The 13,660-nt window shown below is 46.9% G+C and overlaps 1 protein-coding gene across 4 annotated transcripts in view; it reads right to left on the bottom strand.

Moving 5' to 3' along the window:
* The window catches only part of Cyfip2 (cytoplasmic FMR1 interacting protein 2), a 117,143-nt gene that overhangs the window by 48,071 nt on the left and 55,412 nt on the right, over positions 1-13,660 (bottom strand). For all 4 annotated transcript variants that reach the window (XM_055610666.1, XM_055610663.1, XM_055610667.1 and 1 more), the window contains exons 18-23: positions 13,453-13,549; positions 12,082-12,158; positions 8,996-9,104; positions 7,185-7,304; positions 2,609-2,808; positions 548-635 (exon numbers count right to left, since the gene is read on the bottom strand). In XM_055610666.1, coding sequence (XP_055466641.1) covers positions 548-635; positions 2,609-2,808; positions 7,185-7,304; positions 8,996-9,104; positions 12,082-12,158; positions 13,453-13,549 — 691 coding nt within the window. The remainder of the gene's footprint in view (positions 1-547; positions 636-2,608; positions 2,809-7,184; positions 7,305-8,995; positions 9,105-12,081; positions 12,159-13,452; positions 13,550-13,660) is intronic.

Raw genomic sequence — 13,660 nt, 5'->3', positions numbered from 1 at the left:
GCCTCAAAGGGGTATATACTAAATGTCATTGGATGGATGAATGGCCAGAAGGACTGAAGGCAATAGACCCTGTGGGGACAATTAATCGGAATGAGGATGTGCACATGTGAATAAAAGCTACACGAAATAGAGGAGACCTTCCTCTCAGAGACAGCTCCTAACACTTACAATAGCCTTCAAGCTCTGCCTGCAAACCCCTTATATTTACAGAGCTCAGAATCCCAGAGTCACTAGACCATGTTGTAATGAACCAACCTAGAAATGGGAGAACCTGGGAAGCCCCAGGGAGTCTCCCCATGTACCCACTAACCTCAGCATAGTACTCACCCTTCCCCTGAGCTTCCGCCCAGCTTCCCCACTGCCGGAGCTTCGTACCCCATCCCTGCTAGCTGTGAACCAATAAAGATGAACATGCTTGCAGTGCCTGGCTTTCAATGTACCTCTCCAACATCATACCCTCTGGCTTTGCTGACTCTGGGAACGCCTTCCTATTCGTTTTTTTCCTCACTCTGTCTGTCACAGGCGGGATGGGACAGGACTAATTTACCTTGGATCCATAGAGGTAATAAGGCTGGACGTTGGCGGGTTTATCTCGTTGCGGTTCTTGGGTGAAAGGGATGGCAGTTCGGACAAAACTAGGAGAAAAGAGATGGACAGGCAGTTAACTGAGGGTGTCCTAGGACGTCCTCCCATGGACAGGAGACAGCAGAAGCCCCTCCCACTAACACCTGCTACATGGCGTGTCTGAGATGGCTGCCTGTGGAGCTGCGCTCTCCTGATAACCCCCTTTGGTTACTGCACGCTCTCCCATTCTTCTCCAAAAATGGGGAAACCTGGAGCCCCGGAGGCAAACTCTGGGGTTGATTGAAAGACATAGCTGAACAGGCAAGCTCTGGGGTTGATTGAGAGAGCCTGTCTCAATGAGTAAGGTGGAACAGCGACTGAGGATGATTCCTGTCATCAACCTGGGACGTTATGTGTGTTCATGCGCATGCATGCACACCCGCACACTCGTGTGCCCACACATATTCAAACATACATACATGCATACAACACACACACACACAAACACATACACACAAGTAGGGGGCAAAGCACCCCTCCCCCGACACACACAAAAATAGCACCATTCCCAGTACATGGGCTGTTCACAGCCAGGCTCAGTTCATGTGTTGTCATGGCTGGCGACAAGACAGGGTATATATAGTTTGTGGCCAGGCTACGCTTTGTAGTCCTGACGCAAATGTGCTATAAAGTCAAATCTTTAGAAAGCTGGGCACGTGCTGCTCAGTGTGAAGATTCAGGCACATGTATCCTTCCAGTCATCCAATGGGGATTCAGTTCACACACCCCTGACTGCTCCAGGGGCGGAAAGGCTTCACCTACAGACACTTTCCCCCATCTTTGTGTTCTCCCTTGGTTTGCGAATACAGCGGCTAAGGCCCTGTGTGAACAAAGGATTAAGTTTCATCTCTACTTCAGCGCTTGCCCAAGAGCTGTGCGCCCCTTCCAGGAGGCATGTTTCACTCTGTAAAAGAGGCCTGTTTTGCACACACATGTTCAGGTATGTGCATGTCCTTCCAAGGCACAATTTGATCACAGCGCCATCCTTCATCAAACTCTCCCAGGGCTAATGAACACCTGATGATCCTATTGTGGCCTACAGAGCCTATAATCTGATTCTGGGTCAAAACTTCTGGGGTCTGGCACCAAGTGGTTTAATTTTTACACATTTAAACACATTAAGACTTTGGGGGAAGTTTCCTTGTGACAATTGTCACAACAAAGCTTTAGGCCAGGATACACCAAAACTCCTTTGCAAAGTACATCTCTTTAGTAAAGCACCTGTGACCTTTCCTACAAGAATGGTTCTACTGACTGCGGAACAGTTCTCGGGATAAGGGCCTAGGGAGGAGCAGTCTGTGATAAGCATAACAGCAAACTCTTTTGCAAAGTACATGGGACCTCCTTCATGAGGGTGGGTCCTATTGACTGAGAGACAGTGCTCAGGATTCTGGGCCAATCTGTGAGGGCTGGCTTTACAGAAGGCAAAGATTAGCAGGTATTAATACACCCAGCCATTCCCGACCTTCTGGATGGAAAACAGGTGCCAACTTCTTATATTGAAGAAGAAAGCCTGCGTGTTTAACAGTTCTGGCTGTTCTGGTGCTTATCTGTGAGCTCCTGCCTTCTGCAGGCTGCCTTTACCCTTTATCCGTTTCTGACTCCCCTAGTGCTACTTTCATCCCCAGCTTCTCCATTATATACAAGTTTTGCCCACGATAGACTCCTGCTGTTTGCCTTGCTTATTCCTGCTGATACTTTACCACTCACCTCCTGCACCACTTTCTCGGAGGAGAAAGACTTCTCTGAGGTTTGCATCGTTTCCAAACTGGGCCAAGTCAGGTTAGAACGCTCCAAGCACCCGGACAGTAGTGGTTGTTCCCTATGGCATCGTCACCTCCACCACAGAACCTATACCCAGGAGCATCTCCACATAAACATTCATCACGGGAACAAACAGAACCACTCGGCCCAGTTTGGAGGCCACTGACCACAGCCTCTTTTCCTGCCCTGCTCAGAGCCCTGGGCACAGGGATTCCCTTACCGGTTTGTGGATCCATTGTAGCAGTAGTTGGGGAGGAAGTCAAAGTTCAGCTCCCAGAAGACATGCAGGGTGATCCGGCCATAGGGGGCAGACACATTGTGATTGGCCTCCCGGAACATGGCGTCGAAGCTGTCTAGTGTCATGTGCTTACAGAGGAGTCGGTGTGTGAGCCGGTTAATCTCCAGCAGCCACTCCAGCTCCTGACGAAGAGAGAAACCGAGGCTGCTAAAGAGTTGCAGGTAACACACACACAGACACACACACTGAACATGCCCTACATCTAGAGACCACTCTTAGACAACCTATGACCTCCTATATACAGACTAGGACCCCACGTAGTGGCACAGCACAATGCTCCCTTCTTCTGATACTCTTAGAACAAGAGAGGGTGGGAAGGCTACATGGAACCAGGAAGGAGACTGTTGACAACATACAAAACCCATTTGCTGCCCTTCGGGTAGAAAGTGTTTGTGTAAATTTAGGTTTCTTCATTGGTGAGGAAAAGGCCTGTCCCTTAGGGTCCAGTGTCATAAGTAATGCTGTGACTGAGTCTCGGTAGAGATCATTTCTCCATCCTGGAGAAAGTGCTAAATAAATAGGAGCTACCACCTACTTAGGGCTAATTATTCAGCTGAAGTATGACATTTCTAGGTTTTGGCAATGTTTTATGATTTAAATAAATTAGCACATATATATATATATACGTACATATATTATATATAAATAGTACATATACATAACAGCATAATTAGCATATGCATATATATGTACATATATGTATGTATAAATGCTCATCAAAGCCCTATGAGGTCAGTATTGCTGCAGTTCTTACACATGTGAAAACTGAGGCTTTGTGAAGTTGAATTATTTGGCTTTAGATCCAGGAATTGGGCTCTAAGGTACCATTCTTAACCATGATCAAATTACCACTGAAATGTTTAAAGGAGGTGTGTGTGTGTGTGTGTGTGTGTGTGTGTGTGTGTGTGTGTGTGTTTAAAATGCCTCCTCCTTTGGACCTCAAGTCCCGAGGCGCATGAGGCACCTGTAGTCTGTCTTCACTCAGCCCCAGTGACCAGCAACCTGTGTATGCCAGAGGCTCTGATCGTTTGGAGTTCCACCTTCATGAAGAGGGTGAGCTCAGAGTCCAGGTCTGCACGGAGCAGGATGCTGTGTTTGTTGGGAAATAAAATGATAATGAAACCCTTCAGATTGGGTTTCATTTCTTGTTGCTCTGCAGCTTGTCAGTCATTATTATCCAAAAGAATCACAGACCAAATGGGAAGAAAAAAGCTCAAGTTCTGGGGCACCTGAGGCCACTGTGGCCATGCTTTGGTGAGGCCAGCTTTAGAGAGTGGTACCCCTCTTACTAAGGGGAGAATCAAGACGACCAGAAGGCCAATAACATGCCCAAGGTCACACAACGAGAACAAACAAGGCCTTGGGATGGCATTCTGGTTCTTTGGATCCCAAATCATGAGTTCTTGGTCTCTTTGATACAGCTGGAGAGACAGACAGAAGAGGCAAGAGGTCCTTCGAAAGGGGTACATGACAAAAATAAAGTCTGCTTTTATATTCTAAAACCATATTGGGATGACAGGGGCCAGCTTTCCCAGTGAGTCACTGGCCGCAAAGATTTGGCTCCCTTCTCATCAGCCACAAGGACCCTGTAGCCTGACAAGTCCACTTTGGAGGGGTCAAGGCCTCTGCCCACACTTCCAACATTGCAGCTTGGGAACCCTGAAACTCAAGCTGCATGGCTGCAACCTGGGAGTGCAGGCAATAACTATAAACACTAACAGCAACGGGGCCAGGCAGGCCATGAAAGGGAGACTAATTGGAGTGGAAAGGAATCTTAAGGGATGGGTTATCTGTGGCAGGGTGAGGAACCCTATCATATAGGGGTATGCCTGGTGCTTTGATATTTTAGCTGGTTTTTGCCATGCTACAACAGGCCACGGATAGTAGACCTTTAGTATTCCAAAAGAATGCTAACACTTGGATTTCAACCACGGGGTGGCAGTCAGAAGGATGTTCTCAGTCTCTGTAGCAAGAAGTAAATGAAGGGCAGAGACAGCCTCAGCTTTCTGCTGCTGCCTCTTGGGGCTGAGCTGGTTCTACTGCATCTCTGTCCCCATTTGCTGCAGATTGGTAATACAGTAAACAGATATTAATGGCAACTGCTAATGAGTGCCTTTCGAAGATCACTGAGCCCTTAGCACACTGTGGTAACCTGTTTGGGGGGAGATAATGAGACCAAGGGAACAAATTCTCCTAAGGTTCTACGACTTTAAGTTTCCTGAACTTGAGTTAGTGTTACAGGGATGGGCAAAAGGGAGTCAGTACTCAACTGTAACACAAAGGCAAAATGAAACAGCCGAACGGGCAGTTTCAAAGAACCAGGCGACAGAGAGGTGGAATGAGAGAAGGAAGAGCTGGCTACATTAGAGCAACCGGAACTCTGAGAGGTCAGGGAGATTCCAGCAGGCATCTGAGAATTAAACAGAGTAGGCGGGGCGAGCTTCGCATCCAGTGTGTCTGTGGGGTTGTCGGGGTGACTGCAAGCTCAGGAGAGCCAGGCCTGCTTAAACAGTCTGCAGTCAGCCGGATGATAGCTGCAATCTGGGAATGCTAGTCTGGTGCTGTCTGAGCTCCTGCATCTTACTTGGAGGTTTGCAAATGTTAGGTGTTGCCTCAAGATTTCAAATACACCAGTAGCCAGAGAGCATACAGTCTGCCAGCCTGTGAGACTCCCTGCATATCACACTTACACAACGAGGAGACTGTCTCCCCAAGTCACACACAGTGACTCCCACATTTTAGAGCAGAGTTTCGAAGGTGGAAGGGAAGGGTACAATCCTCTGTTTGTTTCCGCCATTGCCTGGAGGCAGAGGCTGCTCAGCTAAGGCCCACAGGAACCATGCCTACCCCCAAGGAGAGAGGCTCCCTAGGTTGTTCCTAGGAAGGCTTCCAGGAAGAGGATGTTCTGGGTGGGGACCAGTGTCTCATCTGATTAAATGAGGGCTTTCACAGCATGTTTTCATTTTGCTCTAGCCAAGAGAACATTCAGTGTCTTCCAGGGAGTGGGAAGAAGCCATGAACACCTGCCCCCGCCTAAGTGGAAAACAAGAACATACAGCTAAACAAAAGAGAAGAAACACAAACTCCCACCTCTTGAGAGAGATAAGCACTGAGGACATTTTAACATGTACAAAACAAATCTGCATTTCCCAAGAGAGAGGCAGCCTAGAGATTTCAGGAATGTGAGCTCTTTATTCCAGTTTCTTGTAAGTGATGCAAGATTCAGGTGAGTGGTTGGGTCTAGCAGATGCTGTAGATATCAGCTCCCCCTCCCCAGAGAACCCTGCAGCCCCATAGTTCTTCTCTTGTTCCTTTTCTTAAAAAGCTATTACTTGTTTGGCTGGAACCCTTGCTTGGCCCTGCACAAGCCAGGAAACCCCATCTGCTCTTTTTTTTCCTCAACCCTGCCTGCAAGGAGGAAACTCCGGGCTCACGCGTCATCATCATTCCCTTCTCTGCATTTCAGACAGTTTACCCAAGAGCGCCCTCTCAGGGGCTCAGTGTTTAACCGTATATGGGCACAATCCCAGCTCCTAGCTGACACGTCATCACTCCTTGCCTAAACTCTATAAAAAACCCCTCACTTTAGCCCAGACGCAGGACTTCACTGACCTCCATCTGGGAGATGTCTGCTGCTTCCTAATAAACCTGCCTGTAGCTGCTTTTAATCTGGTCTAATCTGGCCTATACCCACATCACCAAGGGGGAGAAAAAGCCTATTATTTCTTATTAAGTGTTTATCAACTTACGAAGACCCATTCCAAATTCTTTCCAAGTCTGTTTCTACTATATCCTCATGGCTCCTTTACTTTAGAGATGAGGAAACAGGCTTGGTGAAGATGTAGAACTTGGCCAAGATCACAGAGCTAGTAACTGTCAGGGGCAGGATTGGAATAATATGTCTGTCTGATTCTGGTGTCCTAGTTCAATGCACTTCCTGCTTCCTCTCTGAGAGAAAACTGACAGGGAGCAATTCCAGCTGCTGTCTTCTAGAAGGGGACAGGTTTATTCCTGACTGCAACAGAGCAGGCTGAAAACTCTGCAGGGCACGGTGCAAAATGAAAACACAGGGTGGTATTCAAAACCATCCAGTATTTCAAGATGGAGACACATTGGAACAAATAACCCACCATAGAGCCCTTTCCGTCCGTCAAGGGCTACACACCCTTTAAGTGACCTTGTGCTACTTTCACTAGCTTCTCTGGACTCTGCCTGCTTGCTCCACTCTGTAGATCCCAAAGACATTGTCAAACCTGAGGGATGTTACTTCTGTTCTCAAGGAGATTCTCTTCCTCTCCCCTCACCTGGCTACCCCTCTATAAGGATGAAAAAATCATTCGCATTCCATTCAAGTCTTTTTTCCCCAGATACTCTGGTCAGGTGTGAAAGAAGTCCCCTGCTTCTCTTGAACTAGCCGGAAGAGCTAATAACTATTTCCAACTGGGCATCTATCTGAGGCCTCTTAGAGCAGAAAGCTAACAGGCCTCCTGTATCTTACCACAATGGAAGTCAGGTCTTCACTCTCAAAGCGGCTGATTGCCTGGTCCAAGGATTTGTACATGGCAGCAGAAATGCGCTGGGTGATGAGCCTGTTCAAGTCAATTGATCTACCCAACAGCTGAATGGCAGAGGAAGGGGGCGGGGGGGGGGGATGAAAGTTACTTAATATCTCCACAGACAAGTAAATACGATGCACTGGTAGAAAACTGTACTAAAATTATAAAGAGTATTACTGGGACAAGGGATGACTGTATGTAGAAAATAGCATCACAAAATTTATTGACAATGGTAATTCCATTTAATTTTTAATCTATGTGCATACCATATGTATATATGGCATATGTGTAATGAGTATGCATGCTTGTGGGAGAAAGAGAAAAATGAACTCAGTACAGTGAAACACTCATCACCATGTTTGGCTAGCCTGGAAACCGTTGTGTATTGTACTATTCTGATTTCCCTGAAGGCTCTACATAAATGGTTCTCAATGTGTGGGTCATGATCCCTTTGGGGTCACATAGCCATATTCTGCATGTCAGCTATTTACATTACAATTTATAACAGTAGCAAACTTACAGTTACAAAGTAGCAACAAAACAATTCCTCAACACAAGAAACTGCATTAAAGGGTCACAGCATTAGGAAGGTGGAGAACCACTGCCTGACTTAAAATCCATGGAGGGGAAAAAAAACAACCCCATTTCGGCTGTGGGAGAAGGCTTGGGGCAAGCTCTGACCGCTGGGAAATGCTTCTGCTGACAACCCTAGATTCAGTCCTAAGGTTCATTCTGTGTCTTCCTGTGTTCTGTTCGCAGTCTCCAGGGAGCAGGAGCCACCTTAGCGATGGCCTACTTTATGCCTCCATGGGAGTGACTTTAAAAGCAAGCATATGAACGGCCGATTAAAGGGTGGAAAAATATAGCTTAAGATAATTTCCACCAGGATCCACACGGGCATTATTGCAGATGCTTTGAAGACAACAATAACCATTTATTGAGCACCTGCTGTGTGCACTGTGCTTTGCTAGGTGCTAAGTGATTACTCTTAAGTATTATTTATTTTAGAATAAATTTCCTATTAACAAATTAAGGTCCCATAAAGGGATCCCGTGGCTAATTCTGCATGAAACTGATGATGCTCGTCTTTGGAAACTTATGTTTTTCTCTCTTATGACTAGGCACTGGCAATGGGTGTCCACAGAGTTCAAGATAGATTCTTTCCTGTTCATCTCAGCATCTTCTTGGCCTCAGCTCTGCTCCTTCACAGAGACCAAGGACCCCACAACAACTGCACAGAGATCACCGCACACAGGCTATTCTGCCAGAAGTCTTGGCAGGGAGAGTTTAGGGTCTGTGGTTGTAGCCATTATGCCTCTCCAGAACGACAGAGATATTTGTTCTTATCCCCAGCAGGATCTTCTCTACATCTGGGATCAAATGTTAAGAGAAACCACTGGATAAAAACAAACCAATGTCTACCCCAGATTTAGCTTGATGCACTTCATTTAAAGGGGATGCAGCCCTTTTCATTTAATTCAGGGGTGGGTCCACCTGAAATATGTGATAGTGCCGAGGAAGAAAAGAAGACTGCTCAGGACAGTAGGCCAGGGTGGCCAGTGCTTCTCAGAGGCCGGCTGGAGAAGAGCCAGGAAGTCTATAACTTACACCAAAGGATGCTCACTACTGTTTGTAACAAATTCTGAGGCTGTTGCGGTTGGGTGCAGACACTTCAGGCAGATAGGAAAGTCCACACCACCTCCACAGAATCTGTTCCTCCCATTTCTCCCCCCTGTGGCTTTCTCCCACATACCTGGACGTGTCTCTGTTTTAGCAGCGTCTCATAGCGGTTGGATGGTGGGTATGGAATGATCACTCCATAATTCTTACACTCAGCTCGAAAACGTTTATCCAACAGGACACTGGAAGAGAGCAACGTGAAGTAGGTGTGCTGAGCATGGCGGCAAATGGCTTCTCAACAACCGAGCCACAGCCAGGCCAGGCCACAGAGGTCCACCCAGAACACATGATCTCAAATATCTCAAACAGAATTGTGGCTGCTCTAGAGATGGTTCCCCAGATTTCCTTCTGGCCACAGAAGCTCAATATGTGAAATGGAATTTCTAAATTAATGGCGGGCAACCCAGGGTGGAGACTCTTTTCTTCATTTACGGCAAAAACAGTTGAGTGCGTTCTTAGGATGTCCCAGTGAAAATCCTAGGTACCGGGAACACCAAGGAAATTCTAGGTACTGCCCTCACAGTACTGACTTTCCATAGACGTGAGAGCAATCAAGGGAACAAAATTTGCAAGAGGAAGCATGTGCATAGTGTTCACTGAACCAGGCAACACACACACATGCACACACAGACTCATAGACATACACCACACGCACAAACATTCATGCACACGGACACACACACGCCTGTAGATGCATACACATACAGTTATTTTTAATGTCGCAACAGTTGTATAAACCAAATGTACTATTTTTATCTTCCACAGTGAGGCGTGGGTTGAAGGATATCCCTGGTACTTGAAAGTATGGTCATTTGGAGTTAGGGGTTATGTAAAGCTTTTTTTTTTTTTTTGTTTTTTTTTTTGTTTTGGAACAGAGGCTGAAAGATAGTGGTAAAGTCAAGGTAAGCTTATCCCATATGCAATAAATAAGCTTGGTCTGTTTTAGAAAAGAGAAGGCAGTCGGGGTGGGTAAAGGGAATGAGATTTTGGAAAAACATCTTAGTCTACAGGCTAGATCTTGTGAGTCTACAGAATCCTTGTAGAGAGGTGGGATATACAGATGAACTGGAAGCCGTTTCCAAGTTTTAAGTGGGGAAAAAGATGTATTTGGCACGGTCCAAAGTAGCAGCCGGCAGCCATAGTGCCTAATGAACCAAATGAGGCAGGCCCAACCTGAGACCCATTGCCATATACATGCTAGATTTAGGAGATCCAGGAGAAAAACAGAGCTATCTCTTCAAAAATATTTACACTGATTCCATGTTGAAATTTTAGTGGCTTTGATTTATTGAATTAGAGAAAACATCATTAAGATGTCAGCTGTTTCTTTTCCTCATTAAAATATGGCTGCTAAGATGCTGAGGACTGCAGAGACGGCTCCCACGTGCAGCAGCATTTTACTTCAGATGATGGGGTTGGCCTGTGTTACCCTTTCCTTCTAGTGCTTCTTTTCTCTCACCTTTCAGACTTCTCTCAATTTCCACCCTTTTGAAAAGCACCCTCCTTGCAGGGACAGTTGTTGAGAGATAGTTTTCAAATGGCGTTATGTATGTGTGTGTGTGTGTGTGTGTGTGTGTGTGTGTGTACTGGGACAGGGTTTCTCTGTTGTAGCCCTGGTTGTCCTGAAACTTGTTCAGTAGACCAGGCTGGCCTCAAACTCATAAGAGATCTGCCTGCTTCTGCCTCCTGAGTGCTGAGATTAAAGGTGAGCCTCTACACCCAGCTGGGGATATAGATTCTTAACTATGAAAATCTCTCTCTTCTCTTTCTCTCCCTCGCTTCCTCCCTCCCCCAACGTGTGTGTGTGTGTGTGTGTGTGTGTGTGTGTGTGTTTGTGCCTGTGTGTCTGCATACAGGCCAGAACAGGGCAACAGATCCCCTGGAGTTACAAGTAGTTGTGAGCTACCTCCTGTGACTTACTGGGATTTGAAGCTGGTTCCTCTGGAAGACAATCAAGAGCGCTTAAGCACCGAGCCATCTCTCTAGCTTCCAAGATGAAAAGATTTTATAAACCAAGCACAGAGAGTCCCTGTGACTTAACACTCCTGAGTTTGTTTACACAGAAAGAATCGGCAAGTTTAGGACCACAGTTGTCTCAGAAATGCTACCTCCCCTGTTGGGACTGCACCCTACCTGACCTGCTCACACCCATTAGGCAACTCTGTAGCGATGCATGTGCCTTTGCGCTTTCTATCTGCTCATTATTTAGGATTCATTCTCTTTAGTCAGTGCAGATTCCGTGTTTGGGGCATTTTGTGTGCAGTGCATGTCAACTCCTATTTGAAGTGCGTCAAGCCTGTCCAAGCAAAACAAGCCAATCACTTCCTTAGGGGAGGGGAAACAACTGAGGTGGGGAAATCCCCCTTGGGATTGCTGATCTGTTTGTCTCACCTTTCAGCAAGAACTACAATACTTTTATATAAATGTATTTTCCTTCATGATAGTACCATTGCTGGTTATTAAAACCCAAAAATTCATTGAGGATGGGGGCAGGTGTAATCTTCGGTAAATACTGAGAAGCCCACAAACCTGACACATCTCCAACTCAAACTTCTTCACACACACACCTTAAATACATCCTCCATAGATTTATATGTTTTAAAGAGGAAGTTTAAAATTAAGAATCAAGTCAAGCCACAGCTGTGCTTCTGAAAGCATTTTTGTGGAGGTTTATTCCTCTCCAGGCCCTTCAAGGTTTATGGTGCCAGGTCATACAGCCCGCCCTCTAGTGGCCACTGCCATGAAGTAACCCAAGCTTCTCACCAAATAATAGCAAGTAAGCTATTATTTTTGTACTTGATCCACCAAGGCTTCGACAAGAAGTTCCCTTTGCCTACACACTCCGGACCCATCTTACACCTCATTTTACTTAACTCCCTAGAGGCTGCTTCCTTAAGATGCCCTCGACTAGCTCACGATTATCCACCATATATTCCCAGTCTCATGGACTTCCTTTAGTTTTTATCACTCTGTCCTTCTATTGAACTGTAAACCTCATGAAGTATTTCTACACTACCTGCCCATTCTCCTTTACAGTGTGTTTCAGTGACCGAGCCATGGAAACTGCTCAATTTTCCTTAAGTGCTGAACAAGGGAGAGCAGGGAACCGTGGCTTCCAAGCCCTGGGCTGAAGAAAGGACACAGCCTAGGCTCCCCTACCTGCCCGCCATGGCTTTGTAGTAGGCAAAGATCTGGTCCGCCAGCTTGTAGACAAACTGATCAAAGCACAGGTTCACCTGATGGGGAGAAAGCAGGAAGGTCAGTGGGTCCTGTCTGCATTAGCCACAGAAACACAGGGCAGTTGGGAGGGCCCCAGGGCAGGGTTGACTGAAGTGTATTCCGGGGCAACACAACAGCCTTGACAGACAGGGTAAAAAGAAGAAGGCATCTGTGTCCACGAGTTCGGCCCTTTGCTCTTAATGTCTTCAGTTAGTTAGCAGAGGAGCCCAAGGAACCAGCCCCAGCCCCTATTGCTTCCCCCTGCTTGGTCAGGGAAGACAAATAAAAGCCTGCCCTCTTACGTGGTGATTAGCCCTGGCAGCCTGCTAACCGGAAGGCTTTCTTGTGTCCTCCTTGCATTTGCTTTTCCTTGTTCTGCAGACCTAATTTTGAGAATGTCTGTAGACATAGAAAAGTCCCTTTCTTCAAGCTTTCCTTAAATCCCTCTGGCTTTTAGTGAACAAAGACATGCACCGCAGTGTATCGGGATATTCATAGGAGACTGTGAAGTTTGGGGCAGAAGACAAGGTCACACCTGACATCAAGCATCAGAGCCACATTTCCCATCAATGAGCAGGGCAGAAAGTGGCCGACACAATGTGGGACTTTAAAGAGATCAGGCCCTGGCAACAGCAGGGCAGGGGACAGAGCCAAAGGAGGGCTCTGTCTTTGATTCCTTCCTATGAAGTCCTCAGCTTTGTAGGATGAAGTCTTTATTTAAAAGTTTCTGTACCTATGACTTGACATCCCACTATATTAGACAGAGCAAAACCCACAGCAGGTCCTGGGCATGGTGCTGGCTCCACAGTCGCTGTGTTGGCTTCAGCCCACGGTGCTGGCTTCACACCCAGGTAACTGAGGCCTCCTGCCTGCGCCCCTGAATCTAATTATCCTCAGTGTACCCTCTAGAGAAAAGGAATCTACAGGGTCAAGGCAGGAGTGTTCATTTGGGCCCCGCCCTCCCTTCCTAGAACCAGCTCTGAATTCTTATCTAGATATTCCCAGCCCCTCCAGAGGCCCCATGGTCTTTTTTGGTGCTCGTGACCTGCCTTTGGAGCAGTCAGATGGCACCATTTGCAAGACGGGGCGGGTATGGACGGGGGTCCTTGAAGCACAGAGGAGGGACGAGGAGAGCGGGAGAGGACCATTGCACACTATTATATTTGAGAGCCACAGTTGTCACAGGGAACATGAATACTGTTCCCTAGAGAAGCGTCTCTGCCCCTCCCCCCCATTTTGTGTTAATTGCTAAATATTGGACAAGTCCAGCATCTTGGCAGACCGTAGGGATGAAGGAAGCATGTCACTTGCCTCGGCTTCAATCTCATCATACAGGAACTGCTTTTTGAACTTGGTGAGAGCATAGTAGGCGCTGTCGTTGTATAGATCCAAGGGGTAGAGGACATACCTGCGAAGGAACAGAGAGTCATGGGGCGGCAAAGCACACCGGCCTGGGAAACACGAGGCGTGGCCAATGAGTCCGATGGCTTGGAGTTGGAGACAACTTCCCACCCTCCCT

This window comes from Psammomys obesus, unplaced genomic scaffold, assembly GCF_907164565.1.
Source record: "Psammomys obesus unplaced genomic scaffold, mPsaObe1.curated_primary_1811, whole genome shotgun sequence".
Lineage (NCBI taxonomy): Eukaryota > Metazoa > Chordata > Mammalia > Rodentia > Muridae > Psammomys > Psammomys obesus.
This window is presented reverse-complemented; position numbering and strand designations above follow the sequence as displayed.